At 38.4% G+C, this 13158-nt stretch overlaps 1 protein-coding gene across 5 annotated transcripts in view; it reads right to left on the reverse strand.

Moving 5' to 3' along the window:
• Positions 1-13158, reverse strand: part of ACSL4 (acyl-CoA synthetase long chain family member 4) — an 87440-nt gene that overhangs the window by 21403 nt on the left and 52879 nt on the right. For 2 of the 5 annotated variants that reach the window (XM_019717911.2, XM_019717909.2), the window contains 7 exons: positions 12102-12632; positions 11686-11863; positions 10197-10306; positions 9938-10076; positions 6326-6476; positions 6048-6171; positions 2423-2494 (listed from right to left, as the gene is read on the reverse strand). In XM_019717911.2, the coding sequence (XP_019573470.1) occupies positions 2423-2494; positions 6048-6171; positions 6326-6476; positions 9938-10076; positions 10197-10306; positions 11686-11863; positions 12102-12452 (1125 nt within the window). In that variant the 5' untranslated portion in view covers positions 12453-12632. The remainder of the gene's footprint in view (positions 1-2422; positions 2495-6047; positions 6172-6325; positions 6477-9937; positions 10077-10196; positions 10307-11685; positions 11864-12101; positions 12633-13158) is intronic. The other 3 variants (XM_074324078.1, XM_019717913.2, XM_019717914.2) reach the window with 2 other exon arrangements.

Raw genomic sequence — 13158 nt, forward strand, 5'->3', positions numbered from 1 at the left:
TGGTAGAATATATTTGATTAGGTTGGTGCAAAAGTAATTGTGGTTTTTGCAATTATTTTTAACCTTTTAAACTGGAACTACTTTAGGCCCAACCTAACATATATAATTTGAAACACTGTTAAATATTTCAGAATTTGTCAAATTTACAAAGCTATAAAATGTAACATCTTATTTTTTTTGTAAAAGGCAGTATTTCACATAAGAATTTTGAGTATCTGGAATTAAACTGTTTTTCTTTGGGAGCTCTCTCAAATGACAGGGTTTTTTTTTTAGCAACCATAAGGGTCAGGAGGCTTGGATGATGCTAAATCAGCTCTGTCACTAACCAGCTCTGTAACCTTAGAAATGCTGCCTCAGTTCTCCAGGATGGCCTAGGTTTCTTCATTTTTTAAATTAAGCAATTAAAATTATCTTCAGAGTACATTCTACCTTTAAAATATTATGACAAGTCCTCACACTATATAATTTGAACTTGGTCATTTTCATCACCTAATTTTCAAGTATCAGCAAACTACCAGACATACATTTCAGAAGTTTGGCATTTCATCTTTTCCATACTTACCTAAGATTTTAAGGAACACACTTGCCATAATTACAATGAAGGAAAGTTATTTTAAAATGTACATAAATACCTAAGAATATTATTTTTTAATAAGTCCAAGTGCGGATTTCTGGTCAAGATGGCAGAGTAGATAAAGGCTATGCTTGCTTCCTCTCACGACCACATCAAAATTACAAATAAACTACAGAACAACCATCATTGAGAATCACTGAAGTCTAGCTGAAGCAAAGCCCTACAACTAAGGACATAAACAAGCCAACTTGAGACTGGTAGGAGGAGCAGAGACGCGGAATGGGCTGGTCCCACACCCATGTTTGACCATTAAAAACTGGGAGGGATATCTTGGCTGCAGAAGTCCCCCCGTCTCTGGAGGAGCAAGGGGACCCAGACTCACACCAGGCTCCCCAGCCCAGGGTTCCAGTGCCAGGGAGATTAGTCCCCATAACTTCTGGCTGTGAAAACCAGTGAAGAGAGTGGCTGAGTGAGACCAGGACGGCTACAGTCCAAGATGCTCCTCTTAAAGGGCCCATGCAAGGACTTACTTGCTGACAGACTCACTCACTCCAAGCTTCAGCGCTGGGGCAGAAGCTCAAAAGGCACCAAGGACACATGGGGAGGAACTGAGTTGTCTGGCTACAGGATGAACGCTGGAGGGGCAGCTTTCTCCCTGCTAGAGGAGCTGGCGGAATCCACTGTTTCACTGTTAAGCCCTCCTGCGTCCAGGCGTGTAGGCACCGGGAGACGACATGTCTGAGTCTCCATCAACCTGGCTAATACTGTTCCTTCACCCCACCCTGGTGATTCCATGAAACTCTGCCTCATGCAACTTTCGGGTCCATGCAAACCGTTCCAGTGGCTTTCCCATTAAAACAGCCTGTCTTGGCTCATGCTGAAGACTTTCCTAAAATCTCTCAAAGGTTCACAAAACCCAAACAAGCAGCATTTGGCTTCGACATGTCCTGTACCACTTGCTGAGTAGCCCTAAACCTAACACTAGCCACAGCCAGCCACAGTTCATGGCTTGGCCTCTTGAGGCACCTTCAAGCCCAGCATGGGTGGTAGCCACCTGTGGATTGCTTTGTGGCTCATGCCAAGTGGCCCTGAGCAAGGCACAGGCTATGGCTGAACTTGGCAGGATACAACCTGTGGCGAGGCCCTCCCAGGAAGCACCAGAGCTGGTATGCCTGGAGGCCAGCTTCGGACAGAGCCAGAGTATCATCCGGCCACCTCTAAGAACAACACACCCAAAGGGCAGACTGGGCAGGCACCAGAGCCCTGTTAAAGCAAATCCTACTCTATAGGTTCAGCCCCTGCTCCACAGCTCCTCCACTACAGGCATGGCCAGTCTCACAGCCAATCAGGCTCAGGGTCAATCCCTCCCATTGACATGCAAACAGCAACCAAAGCTCAACTACAAGAGGAGGGCACACATAATCCACACAAGGACACACCTGGAGTACACAGCTCAGGTAACCAGGAAGACTGTGCCACTGGGCCCCACAGTGCATCTACTACATAAGGTCACTCCACTAAGATCAGGAGACATAGAAGCCCTACCTAACACCTAGAAACAAACACAGGAAGACAGCCAAAATGGGGAGGCAAAGAAACATGTCCCAAATTAAAGAACAGAACAAAGCTCACAGGGAATACAGTCAATAATATTTTGATAGCATGATATGGTCAGTGTCAGATGGTTGCTGGGTTTATCAGTTATCACGTCTTTAAATATATAAATGTTGAATAACTATGGTGTATACCTGAAACTAATGTAATATTGTGTGTTATCTACATTTTAATAAAATTATTTTTAAAAAGTCAAAGTACAAGCAATTAATGACATTTATACTCCGTACTCACAGGAACAGCTGCCATGAGCGTAGGCTTTAGTACAGTACAGTCTCCTTTACTTCCTTTTTTAATTTTGCTGGACTACATTGAAGAAAAAATAAATAGGATCAGGGAAATCAACCTTAGCAAAAAATGATATAATTCAAATATTAACAATAACAAAGGCATAAATTTACACATGGAATTTGAACATCTACTGCTTTGTGAGTTACCCGTTATAACTACCATAACCTATAAGTCTGGCATGTACGTGCTTTAGTGATTTATCCTGTAGATTATTTCTTCTAGCACATTTTAGCCTGCCTTAGAGGGGAAACTCTGATCCAGAATCAAGGAGAAAGGGATATTTTGGTAAATCAAGAATTATTAATAACATTATCATCAAACATAGGACAGACCATACATTTTCAACAAAACACCTCAACCAAGGTAAATCAAACACTACAACAAAATTGAAGAAACTTTAACTATATTTAATTAGACAAAAAGCAAAGCCACATCTCAAAATCACCAATATGAACATCAATTAACATACAGAAATACTAATTTGATAACATTTTGGTTGACAGAATACTGAAGACACTGCCAGTGATCACGTTGGGGTATACACACGTATACGCAAATGTGTACACATTCTTCTTTTCTTTCTTATATACACAAATACTACTTGGGATTTCAAATGTGAGATCAATAGGTAGAAAAATTGATAGCTGCCCAGTGAAAGAGGTAGATAAAAATAAGAATCTGCTAGATGTAGATCATTAGTCTGTAAGTTTAGCTGTATCACGTGTTAGCCGTGGCCAACACAGGCAGGAAGAAAACTAGCTCTTAAAACTAGTGTGATCCACTAGTATCACCAGCTCTGCCATATAGAAGGTTCTGCTAGTAGAACTCAATAGCTTTTATCCTACTTTTCTGACAGATGGAGAAAATAAAATAACTCCTTTATTTTACATGTGTGCAAGTGTGTGTACATCTCTGAGTGGAAACCTACACACTGCATGCACACTATACACAGAGGGCTGCTCTATAGAGAAAAATATGGGTTCTTAACATCCTTTAAGTTGGAGCTGCCCTCTATGTGCTGCTGACCAAAATTTGCTATAGAGAGCAGTTCCAGAAGAGCAGTAGCCACAAGGAGCCCTTCCTTCTTTTTTTATTATTCTTTGTAATATTTGAATTCTTCTTGTCTTTACTATGATCACAGTAACCCTAGTTATGACAATATCACTCATCTGCTGGCTTCCACTGTAGTGCCTCTGGTTTCCCACCTTTTTCTGATTTCCTATGTGAGGAAGACTCCTGGATTTTAGATTCCTAGTCTGACTGAGACTCTTTATAGTAAAGTTTATTAAAAAGGTACCGTGTTTCCCCGAAAATAAGACCTAGCCAGATAATCAGCTCTAATGTGTCTTTTGGAGCAAAAATTAATAAGACCCGGTATTACGTTTATATTATATTATACCAGATCTTATATTATAGTAAAATAAGACCTGGTCTTATATTAATTTTTGCTCCAAAAGACGCATTAGAGCTGATATTCTGGCTAGGTCTTATTTTCAGGGAAACACGCTAGGTGCGAATGGTCCTGACAGTTTTGTTACAGACTTTTAACGTCCTACTTGGCCTAAAAGACATAGAGAATGAAGTCATACCAGCAACAGTTTCCGACTGTCCTCTTTCGCCATGCTGAGGCTATTGTTATCAGAAAGGCAGTGAAAACAAAGGTTGCTAGTCTCCAGCTTCTGAACTTCCCCACTGGGAAGAATCGTACTCAATACTTACTGAAATGTTTTTCACATTTCGAAAACATCTGAACATAAGAAAAACTCACTACAAGTGCATTAAATGTAATCATCACAGATTTTTCTTTACATTTTTTTTTTTTTACAATTTATTCATAGGTCTTATTCATAAGTCTATTTTGACTTTATTAAATCAAGTCCTGTTTATTAGTTTACATGACAATTTACTTATTCTCTCCATTACTACTATTCTAGCAGATTTTAAATGTGAACTTTTAACTGAGTGGTCTGGTGAAAACAGCTGCTCTCCATCTTACAAAGAGGTTGTACTCCAAGTACAAAGTAAGTAGGTAGTTGTTTAGAACAAAGAACATTTTTTCATGGAAAAGCCACTTTAAAAGGTTGGTGGATTATCCGTGGGAGGGATAGTGGTAATGACTAGAAAGGGACACAGGAGACATTCTAGGATATGGAAACATTCTCTTTTCTTGATCTAGATGGTGATCATCACAGAAGTATGTATGTATGTATGTATGTATATGTGTGTGTGTGTGTGTGTGTGTGTGTCTGTGTGTGTGTGTATTAAATTTAATCAAATAGTAAATTTAAGATTTATGCACTTTAAGTTTACACCCCAAAACAACCACCCCCACCCCCCAAAAAAAAAAAAACAGAAAAAAGACAGTTGCAATCTCAAAAAAATGTACCTAACTTTTTTGTCTAAAAATTACACAACCTATCTAATCTCTTCCTAAAACGGCGTTTTTACAAAAACAGTAGTATTAAGTTGGTACAAAAGTAATTACGGTTTTTGCAATTGTTTTTAATCTTTTAAACCACAATTACTTTTGCACAACCTAATATTGCAATTTCTAACTGTGAACACCAAGGACACATCTTCTTATCAAATGAATGCTCCACTGAGACTCCCAAATAAAAGGCAGCATTGCCTGGGGTTCTGAAAAATAGCAGCTGGGCCTCCAGTGATGGGAGTGGCAGAAGTCATACAGAGAATCAAGTCATTCCTATCGATACTCAATTTACCTTTCAGCATTCTGAAGCCCACTGCTCCCTTAGAAGCTCTTTTTTTACCCCCAATATCTGGTTGAAGCTTTTCTATAGCCGCTATCCCAAAGAAGAAATGAAACAGAACTGCGGACAGTAGGTATTAGATATGTGATTTCAATGGGCTTAAAAAACATGAGTTAGCCCTACGCATTGTTGGGTTTCCTGTTATGAACAACTGGGCGAAGGGAGAAGCCTGACTCAGAGTAGAAAGCTGAGAGCTGCCTTAGGACATGCTGCAGTGCTAACAGAACTTTCCGCGATGACGGAAGTGTTCACCATCTGTGCTGTCCAGTATGGTAGCCACTAGTCACATGTAGTTACTGAGAACTTGAAATGTCGGTGGAGCAACTGAGAAAATGAATTTTCTGATTCAATTACAATTAATCTGTATTTCAACATGTAACTAATGGCTATTGTATTGGACAGCACAATTCTGGAGAAAACTCAGAGCAAAACGGGGCCAAAATCCTACCATCGACATACATCTCCCAAAAACCCAGCAGTGCCATGGCCAAAATGTCAAAAAGGCTCAGTGTATTTATATTCTCTCTCCTACCTCGCCAAAATAAAAATCGAATAGAGAAAGACAAGATGAAAGTAATTAATCGTTTCAAAATAATTTTAAATAAAATATGTACATAAAGCAATGCTAACAATTCCACAAGGTTATTTACTATAGCTACACATTGCTCTTGAGAGGTATTTTTGAAGTCATGGAAGAAGTTTTAGCTGAATCAAAATATCTCATGTTTTAGCAATATGTCCTTAGCCGAACAGTGGAACTTAATAAGATCATGCCAATAAACTGAAAAGTTTGTCACCTGGTCAGAGAGTGTAAGTGGAGAAGAATATCCGATTCTACAGCCATACGTAAAGCAAGATATTTCTGCTGTCAATTCTAGGACATGAGCTAAAGGCAAATAGCCAATGTATGTGTCCTTTGGTCTAAAACAAAATAAAAGAAACATTTTAGCCAATCTTAAAAAGGCACTGTAAATTAGAAATGTCAATAATCTTATCATTTCAATATAGATGGAGTTTAGGAAATGTGAACATGAGCTCTAATTTCTAAGAAGAATGTTGAATGATTCTCTCTTACCCCAGGCCAGGAATTCTCTCACACTGGCCTGCCATCCCAGCTATCAAATTGCTATGATGCATCATCACTCCCTTAGGTCGGCCAGTAGATCCACTTGTATACATGACGATAGCCATGTCCGAAGGAGTTGGTCTATTTGGAGTAACGCTTGCTAAAATGAAAAAGCACCACATTTTTATTCTGTTAAAAATCGAAACTGCTAAATGAAGACATAATTATTAGATTTTGACATAATGATAAATGATTTAAAACAAACATTCTCGGGTGGCCGGTTAGCTCAGTTGGTTAGAGCATGATGCTCGTTAACACCAGGGTTGCCAGTCTGATGCCCGCATGGGCCAGTGTGAGCTGCGCCCTCCACAACTAGATTGAAAAAAGTACTTGACTTGGAGCTGATGGGGCCTGGAAAAACACACTTAAAATAAATTTTAAAAGTTTAAAAAATATTATCTATTAAAAATCAAAAGATAAAAAATGGTTTATCAAATCTCATTAACTGCAGTGAGAACTTCAAACTCAATTTGGCCCACTTTCTGGATGTGTAGCCTAATCCCTCCCTGTCTGCTCATGCCTTTCTCTCTACAGTGTTGTACACAAAGCAATATTGTGAAAAGATTTCCAGGACACTGGAGAATCAGGAAGATAAGTAAGAGTATTGTGGGTAACTCCTCAGGCCTCAGTTCTCTCATCTCTAAAATGAGTAAGTTGGACTAGATTATGGTTCTTAACCACTGGTGAGCCTGAGAATCACCTGCAGAGCTTAAATCAAACACCATCTCTGGATTCTAGTTCTTAGAATTCTGATTCTTTATGTCTGAGATGGATCAAAGGCTCCACAGGTGACACTCATACACACACCCCTGATTGAAAACCACTAGACTTGATATTTTTTATAAGTTTTTACAAAAATAATTTTATTTTAATATAATTGAACCATAGACATGGAATTAGAAAACCATTAGACACTTAACATATTTTAAGATTAAATTCCAAGTAGCAAGTAAAATCCAAGGGATGTTTCTGTCTCTCTCTCTCTCTCTCTCTCTCTCTCTCTCTCTCTCATTTGGAATATTTGTTGTGTGTCTGACTTGGGGATTCTTTTGGGTCTTCCAGACTTAGTGCTTCTTCCCCTATCTGAATCAGATACTTGGGTTCTTTTTAATCAAAATTAGAGAGGACTTTTAGGATACTAAGAGACAGAGACCATGCAGAAGGGTTTACATGTCCTTCATTCCCTATCAAAGGTAATATCTAAACAGTATCTAAACTTCACTTCTTCCAGCACCCTGTCTGAAGATAGGAATGTTTTAATCATCTTAAGGGTCCTGAGCCCCAGTGCCATCTTTGCTTATTAAATGATTAGTGGAGGAAAATAGAGAGGTCTCCCCAACAGATTATATTCAGCCATCTTGAGCAGGTGCCAGTAGATTTTTTTCCCCCCAAAGGACCACATGATAAATATCTTTGGCTTTGAGGGTGATACAGTCTCTGCTACAACTACCCAATTTTACTGTTGTAGAATGAAAGAAGCCATAGATAACTGTGAGATGAACTGATGTGACTGTGTTCCAATCCAACTTTATTTAGAGAAACAGATGGCAGGCTGTAATTTGCCAACCTGTGCACTAGTCATGCTTCTCAAACTATCTATGGTGAAGACCAATTTTTCCCTTATAATTTATGGATGGATGCTTTTGAAAAATAAAAATGAATTACTGGAAAAACAAAATAAAAAGATATAACATAGGAGCTTAACCTTTTTAGATTAAACCGACAACAAATTACACTTCAATAAATAGGACAGTCATACATAGGGAAAAAGGAAAAAATTAGGAAAACTGTAACTGTTGTTACTCAAAAGTATCTTCTAGCCTACAAATAAAGAGAATAGCTATTATAGACATACTTTTTTTTATCATTCCACAATACTAAGCAAAAAAATTGAGCAAAACTGCAACTTCCAGTATTAAGTGCCTATATGCACACTCTATAGTATGTAGATACTATATTTTAAAATTTTAATGTGACATAAATTTGCTTCTTGTTGTTAATTTAATCTAGGTTAGATTGACAACCAGTGCTACTTATCAGAAATAATGCATACCTAAACTCTTCCTAGTTTTAAAAGTAGCTTTATTGAGGTATAACTGATACACAAAGTACTGCACATTTTAACATAAAATTTACTGCCCATTATAAAAGATTCAGGTTCCCTAAGCTCAGGGTTCCTCTCCTGTAACACAACCCACTACATGTGCAGATATCTAACCCTCTTCACATTGCCCTGTGGAAACTGGGGTGCAGGGAAGCAACATAAATGCTGATACTCTGGGTACCGCTATTGCTGTGAGTAAAATACTATCCTACATCTCTCCCAGGAGTCCTGTGTCTCCAAAAAACTGTGGCAAGCTCACTTGTTTGCTTGCAAGTTGGGTAAAGTTTCAGCCTCTTTGCCATGCTCCACAAGGAGTAGAATGCTATACTTGACATGTGTTATTGCAAATATGTGTTCAGTCTCTAATGAAATATCCAGAAGCTAAACGGATGTTCACCCAACATTTTCTGCCAAAATGAATCCTTTCCTCATCTAGTAGAGTATCATGACCTTCATATCAAACGTGAGAGAAAAACTATTTAAATGGAGTATTAAATTTCCTTAACCCTCTGTCCTGATGACCAACTGATATTTTGCTACAAGGTGGATTTACTTGTTTCAAATGAAATACCAATGACCACCTCGGTGGTAGGAAAAACCCAAGCATGGGGGTCAGTCCGGTGGCTCAGGCTGTTGCAGCTCCATGGTCCTAATGCCAAAGGCTGCCAGTTCGATTCCCACACGGGCCAGTGGGCTCTCAACCACAAGGCTGATGGTTCAACTCCTCAAGTCCCATAAGGGATGGTGAGCTGCACCCCCTGCAACTAAGATTGAACATGGCACCTTCAGCTGAGCTGCCACTGAGATCCCGGATGGCTCAGTTGGTTGGAGTGCGTTCTCTCAACCACAAGTTTGCCGGTTCGACTCCTGCAAGGGATGGTGGGCTGTGCCCCCTGCATCTAACAATGGCAACTGGACCTGGAGCTGAGCTGCGCCCTCCACAACTAAGATTGAAAGGACAACAACTTGACTTGGAAAAAGTCCTGGAAGTACACACTGCTCCCCAATAAAGTCCTGTTCCCCTTCCCCAATAAAATCTTTATTAAAAAAAAAAAGACAAGCATGAATCCTGGCAAACAGTTTAGCATCCTCTGAGACATCAGTTAAGATCACTAGAATTAAGCATTAAAAACAGTTTACTGAATGGAAGGCCAGATTATGTCTTCCTTAGGTGAAGTCCAAATTGGACAGTTATAGCAGGTTACAAGAAAGAAAAGTTTGGCAGCAACCACCATAAAGCATGAACCACTGAATACCTCTCTACTACTAAGTAAATCTTAAAATGGTGGTTACCTGTTTGAGGAGAAAGGGAAGGAAACCTTTAATCATATATGGTCTTGACAGTTTTTTTAACGTTTTAAAACTTTGTTTTAAATCAAAGAACTTTACAGTTTTCACTCACATCACCTACTGAAATAACAGAGCAGGAATAAATTTGTTTTAACTGCTTTACTTACAGTTTTCTGGCTTGGCTCCCAACTCTTCAACTGACTGCATGCTGTGGATCTCGAATCCTTCAGGGTATTCTGTTTTATTGATAGTCTTATTGTCCACATAAATAATATGTTTAACACAAGTGATATCTAACAATGCAGTCTGTTGAACAGAAAGAAAATCCAGCTATTAAACATGGGCCTGCAGTAAACTCAGTTATTGAACATTTTCCTGTCCTGTCAGATAACACTACCATGAATTCAAAGAAAATTTCATATTTACCTTAAGTTTGCTTTCCAAAAGTTCAACACTAGTAATCAGATAGGCAGCCTCAGATTCATTTAACCCATGAACTACAGCTTCTTTGCCAAGTGTGGCATATAAAGTCACAACTACATGATAAAAAAAATAAACAAACATAATAGTTAAATGGCAAACATTTATTTGGTATATTAGTTAAGTCAGCCTTAAATGATAGTTATACTCACAGACACAAAGACATTTTATAATTTAATTTGATTTCCTAGTCTCTGCTATTACCCTTCAACCTTGCCTTAAACTTCCCGGTAACCCCAAATTTTCCTCAAAAATTCTCAGGATTCTAACTTTCTAAACCTAAAGAAACCCAGAAATACAGGAAGTGCCACAACTGATCGAGACTCAGTCAATTAAGATTCTCAAGGCCAATACGTTCTGGCTGAACTCTTAACGCAGGTCAGAGCTATCCCAGCTCTGCTGTGACACACACTTTCAATGGTCATAGCACTAAAGAACAGATAAGTCATTGAGAATCCTCAGATTTTGAGGATTTCAAGTCAGAAGACAGTCCATGATCATGTTCACACTCCTTCTATGAAAACTTTTTTAATGGGGCCAGTGTCCGTGCTGATTGGTGACCTCCAAGCCTGAATTGGAGAAGACACAGAGACCTACTCTTTAGGAGCTACCAGACAAAGAAAACATAAACTGAAACCCAGATCCCTTAGAATTAGTGGACCTGTGCTAAACTTAGATAAGACTTGGAAACTCAGCTCTCAGCTGGTAACCCAAATAGCAACCTAGTCAGTAACAGCCACTTTTCATGAGCTCTTAATGTTCCAGTTGGGTGACCGGTACATAGGGGATCATTTCCATATTATCCACTTTTATTTGAAATGCAAACTCTGATTCCTATACCATCCCTGCCTGCAGTGTCCTATTTCATTCAACAAGTAACTGAGTACTTAGTGCATGACAGGAACTGTTCTGGACTGTTAATATTTAAAAGTTATTTCTTGCACAATAGCTAAAGAATCAGAAATACACCCAATTTAACTTTCTGGCCAACATATATATATAATGCCAGTTCAAGCTGTCGCATGCTTATTCCACATGTAAAATGGAAAAGGTCAAATAAGAGGCCTTGAATTGAAGAAATGAACTAGAATTATGCTAAGCAATGACTTTTTGTTGTCATTCTTTCGTGGGTAACTTCCTAAAAAAATGCCCCCAAACCCCAAATCTTTCAAGTGCAATTCACTTCCAATTAAAAAGTAAAATTCAAAATTCTATCCATTAATCTGCCAAATCCCAAACTAGCTCTTAGAAGTTATTATCTTTTAACTTTTAACTGCATTTTATATATTATATATATATACATACACTGTTTTAGAAATATAATTTACGGCAGACAAATGACTAAAGAACACCTACTTTGAAAACAAGAGGATCTCAGGACAATTTCACACGTAAACAAGGCCCGCTTTCCCCTCCAAAACCACAAGGCACTTACGAGGAAAGTTGTACTTAAAGCAGGTCTGTGCCGCAATCATCCATTCGGCCCTGGTCTCACAGAAAATAGCAATAGTGCTCTTTGGTTTTAATCCCAACGCAGTGAGTCCACTACCAAAGTTATTCACTCTGAGGTTCACTTCAAGATAGTTCATCCATTTGTAATTCCCAAGAATTAACTGTTAAAGTGAGACATTCTCTGATATTAGTATATGTATTCAAACAAGCAATTAGAAATACTATTCAAAGTACAGAACTCTAAAATTTCCCTTAAGCAAATATACAGAACCTATGCACACCCTCTGAGAATTAGTTACACAGCACTCTAGTGCAATGCAAGGATATCTAAAATGCACTTGATTTACGATAGAATGTACCCTCCCCTTAAAAAAATTAAAAAGTGCAAAACTGCTTTACCTTCTTAAAAACCTTTCCATTTGGCTGCATTTCATTTTCTTCACTTAGGATTTCCCTGGTCCCGAGGCTGTCCTTCTTCCCAAACTTGGATACAGCATGATCAAATAATTTATCCAGAGTGTCTGCCCCAGGAATGTCTATGACAGCTAGGGAGTCGAAGTGTGTGACAGAGCGATATGGACTTCCGGGTTTGTCTGAAGTGGGCTTAGCTTTTATTCTCTTTGCCATAACGTTTTTCTTCTTGGCATTGGTAAGAAAATACCACGGAATAAATATAAGGGCACTGTATACTGTTATTAACAAGTGGACAGGCAGCAAAATAATGGTGGGCACATTTAGCTTAAGATTCATAGCGGCAAGGCTTCTACAATGGTGTTTATTTCTTGTTATTCTTTGGCTTCAGAAAGCCTTATTTTGCTGAAGAAGGCAATAATGGAAGCAGCAGTAAGAGCAGCAGTATAGCCAAGGCAGTTCAATTTTAATGATACAGATAAAAGTTAGTAATCTTTGGAAGCCGACAATAAAGTACACCTGTAGGTGAAGACAATGAACCAGGCAGAGAGCAGGGGAAAAAAAAAAGGTATTAACAAGTTGACAGCACCATCGATTTAAATACTTAGGTATTTATTAGTTTATATAATTGATTTGCTACAGAAAGCTGAAATAACTGGTCTGAAATATTGGTACATTCCCTTTTTAATCATTATTGCATAAACTTCTCAATTTAATCTTTTCTAAGTTTTTAGGTATACTGCTACTCTGCACATCATTCTGTAAGTCAGCTGAGTAACACTGCTTTGAATACTTACACGAATGCGTGAATATGATATTTAAATTTGGCTAAACTTTGGGAGAGTAGGGAATGCCAATAATGATGTTTCTCTTAATATGTACATATATGTAAACCAGACAGCTTTAAAACCGGATTGGTTTTGCATCCAAAAGGCAAAACCAACACACCAATTTAGGTTTATTTCTCAAAGATCAACCCAGAAATATTATTCTGAGTTCTTCATGAAGGTAAAATTCTGAGGTAACGCTATTCACTATCTCCTAT

This window comes from Rhinolophus sinicus, chromosome X, assembly GCF_036562045.2.
Source record: "Rhinolophus sinicus isolate RSC01 chromosome X, ASM3656204v1, whole genome shotgun sequence".
Classification (NCBI taxonomy): Eukaryota; Metazoa; Chordata; class Mammalia; order Chiroptera; family Rhinolophidae; genus Rhinolophus; species Rhinolophus sinicus.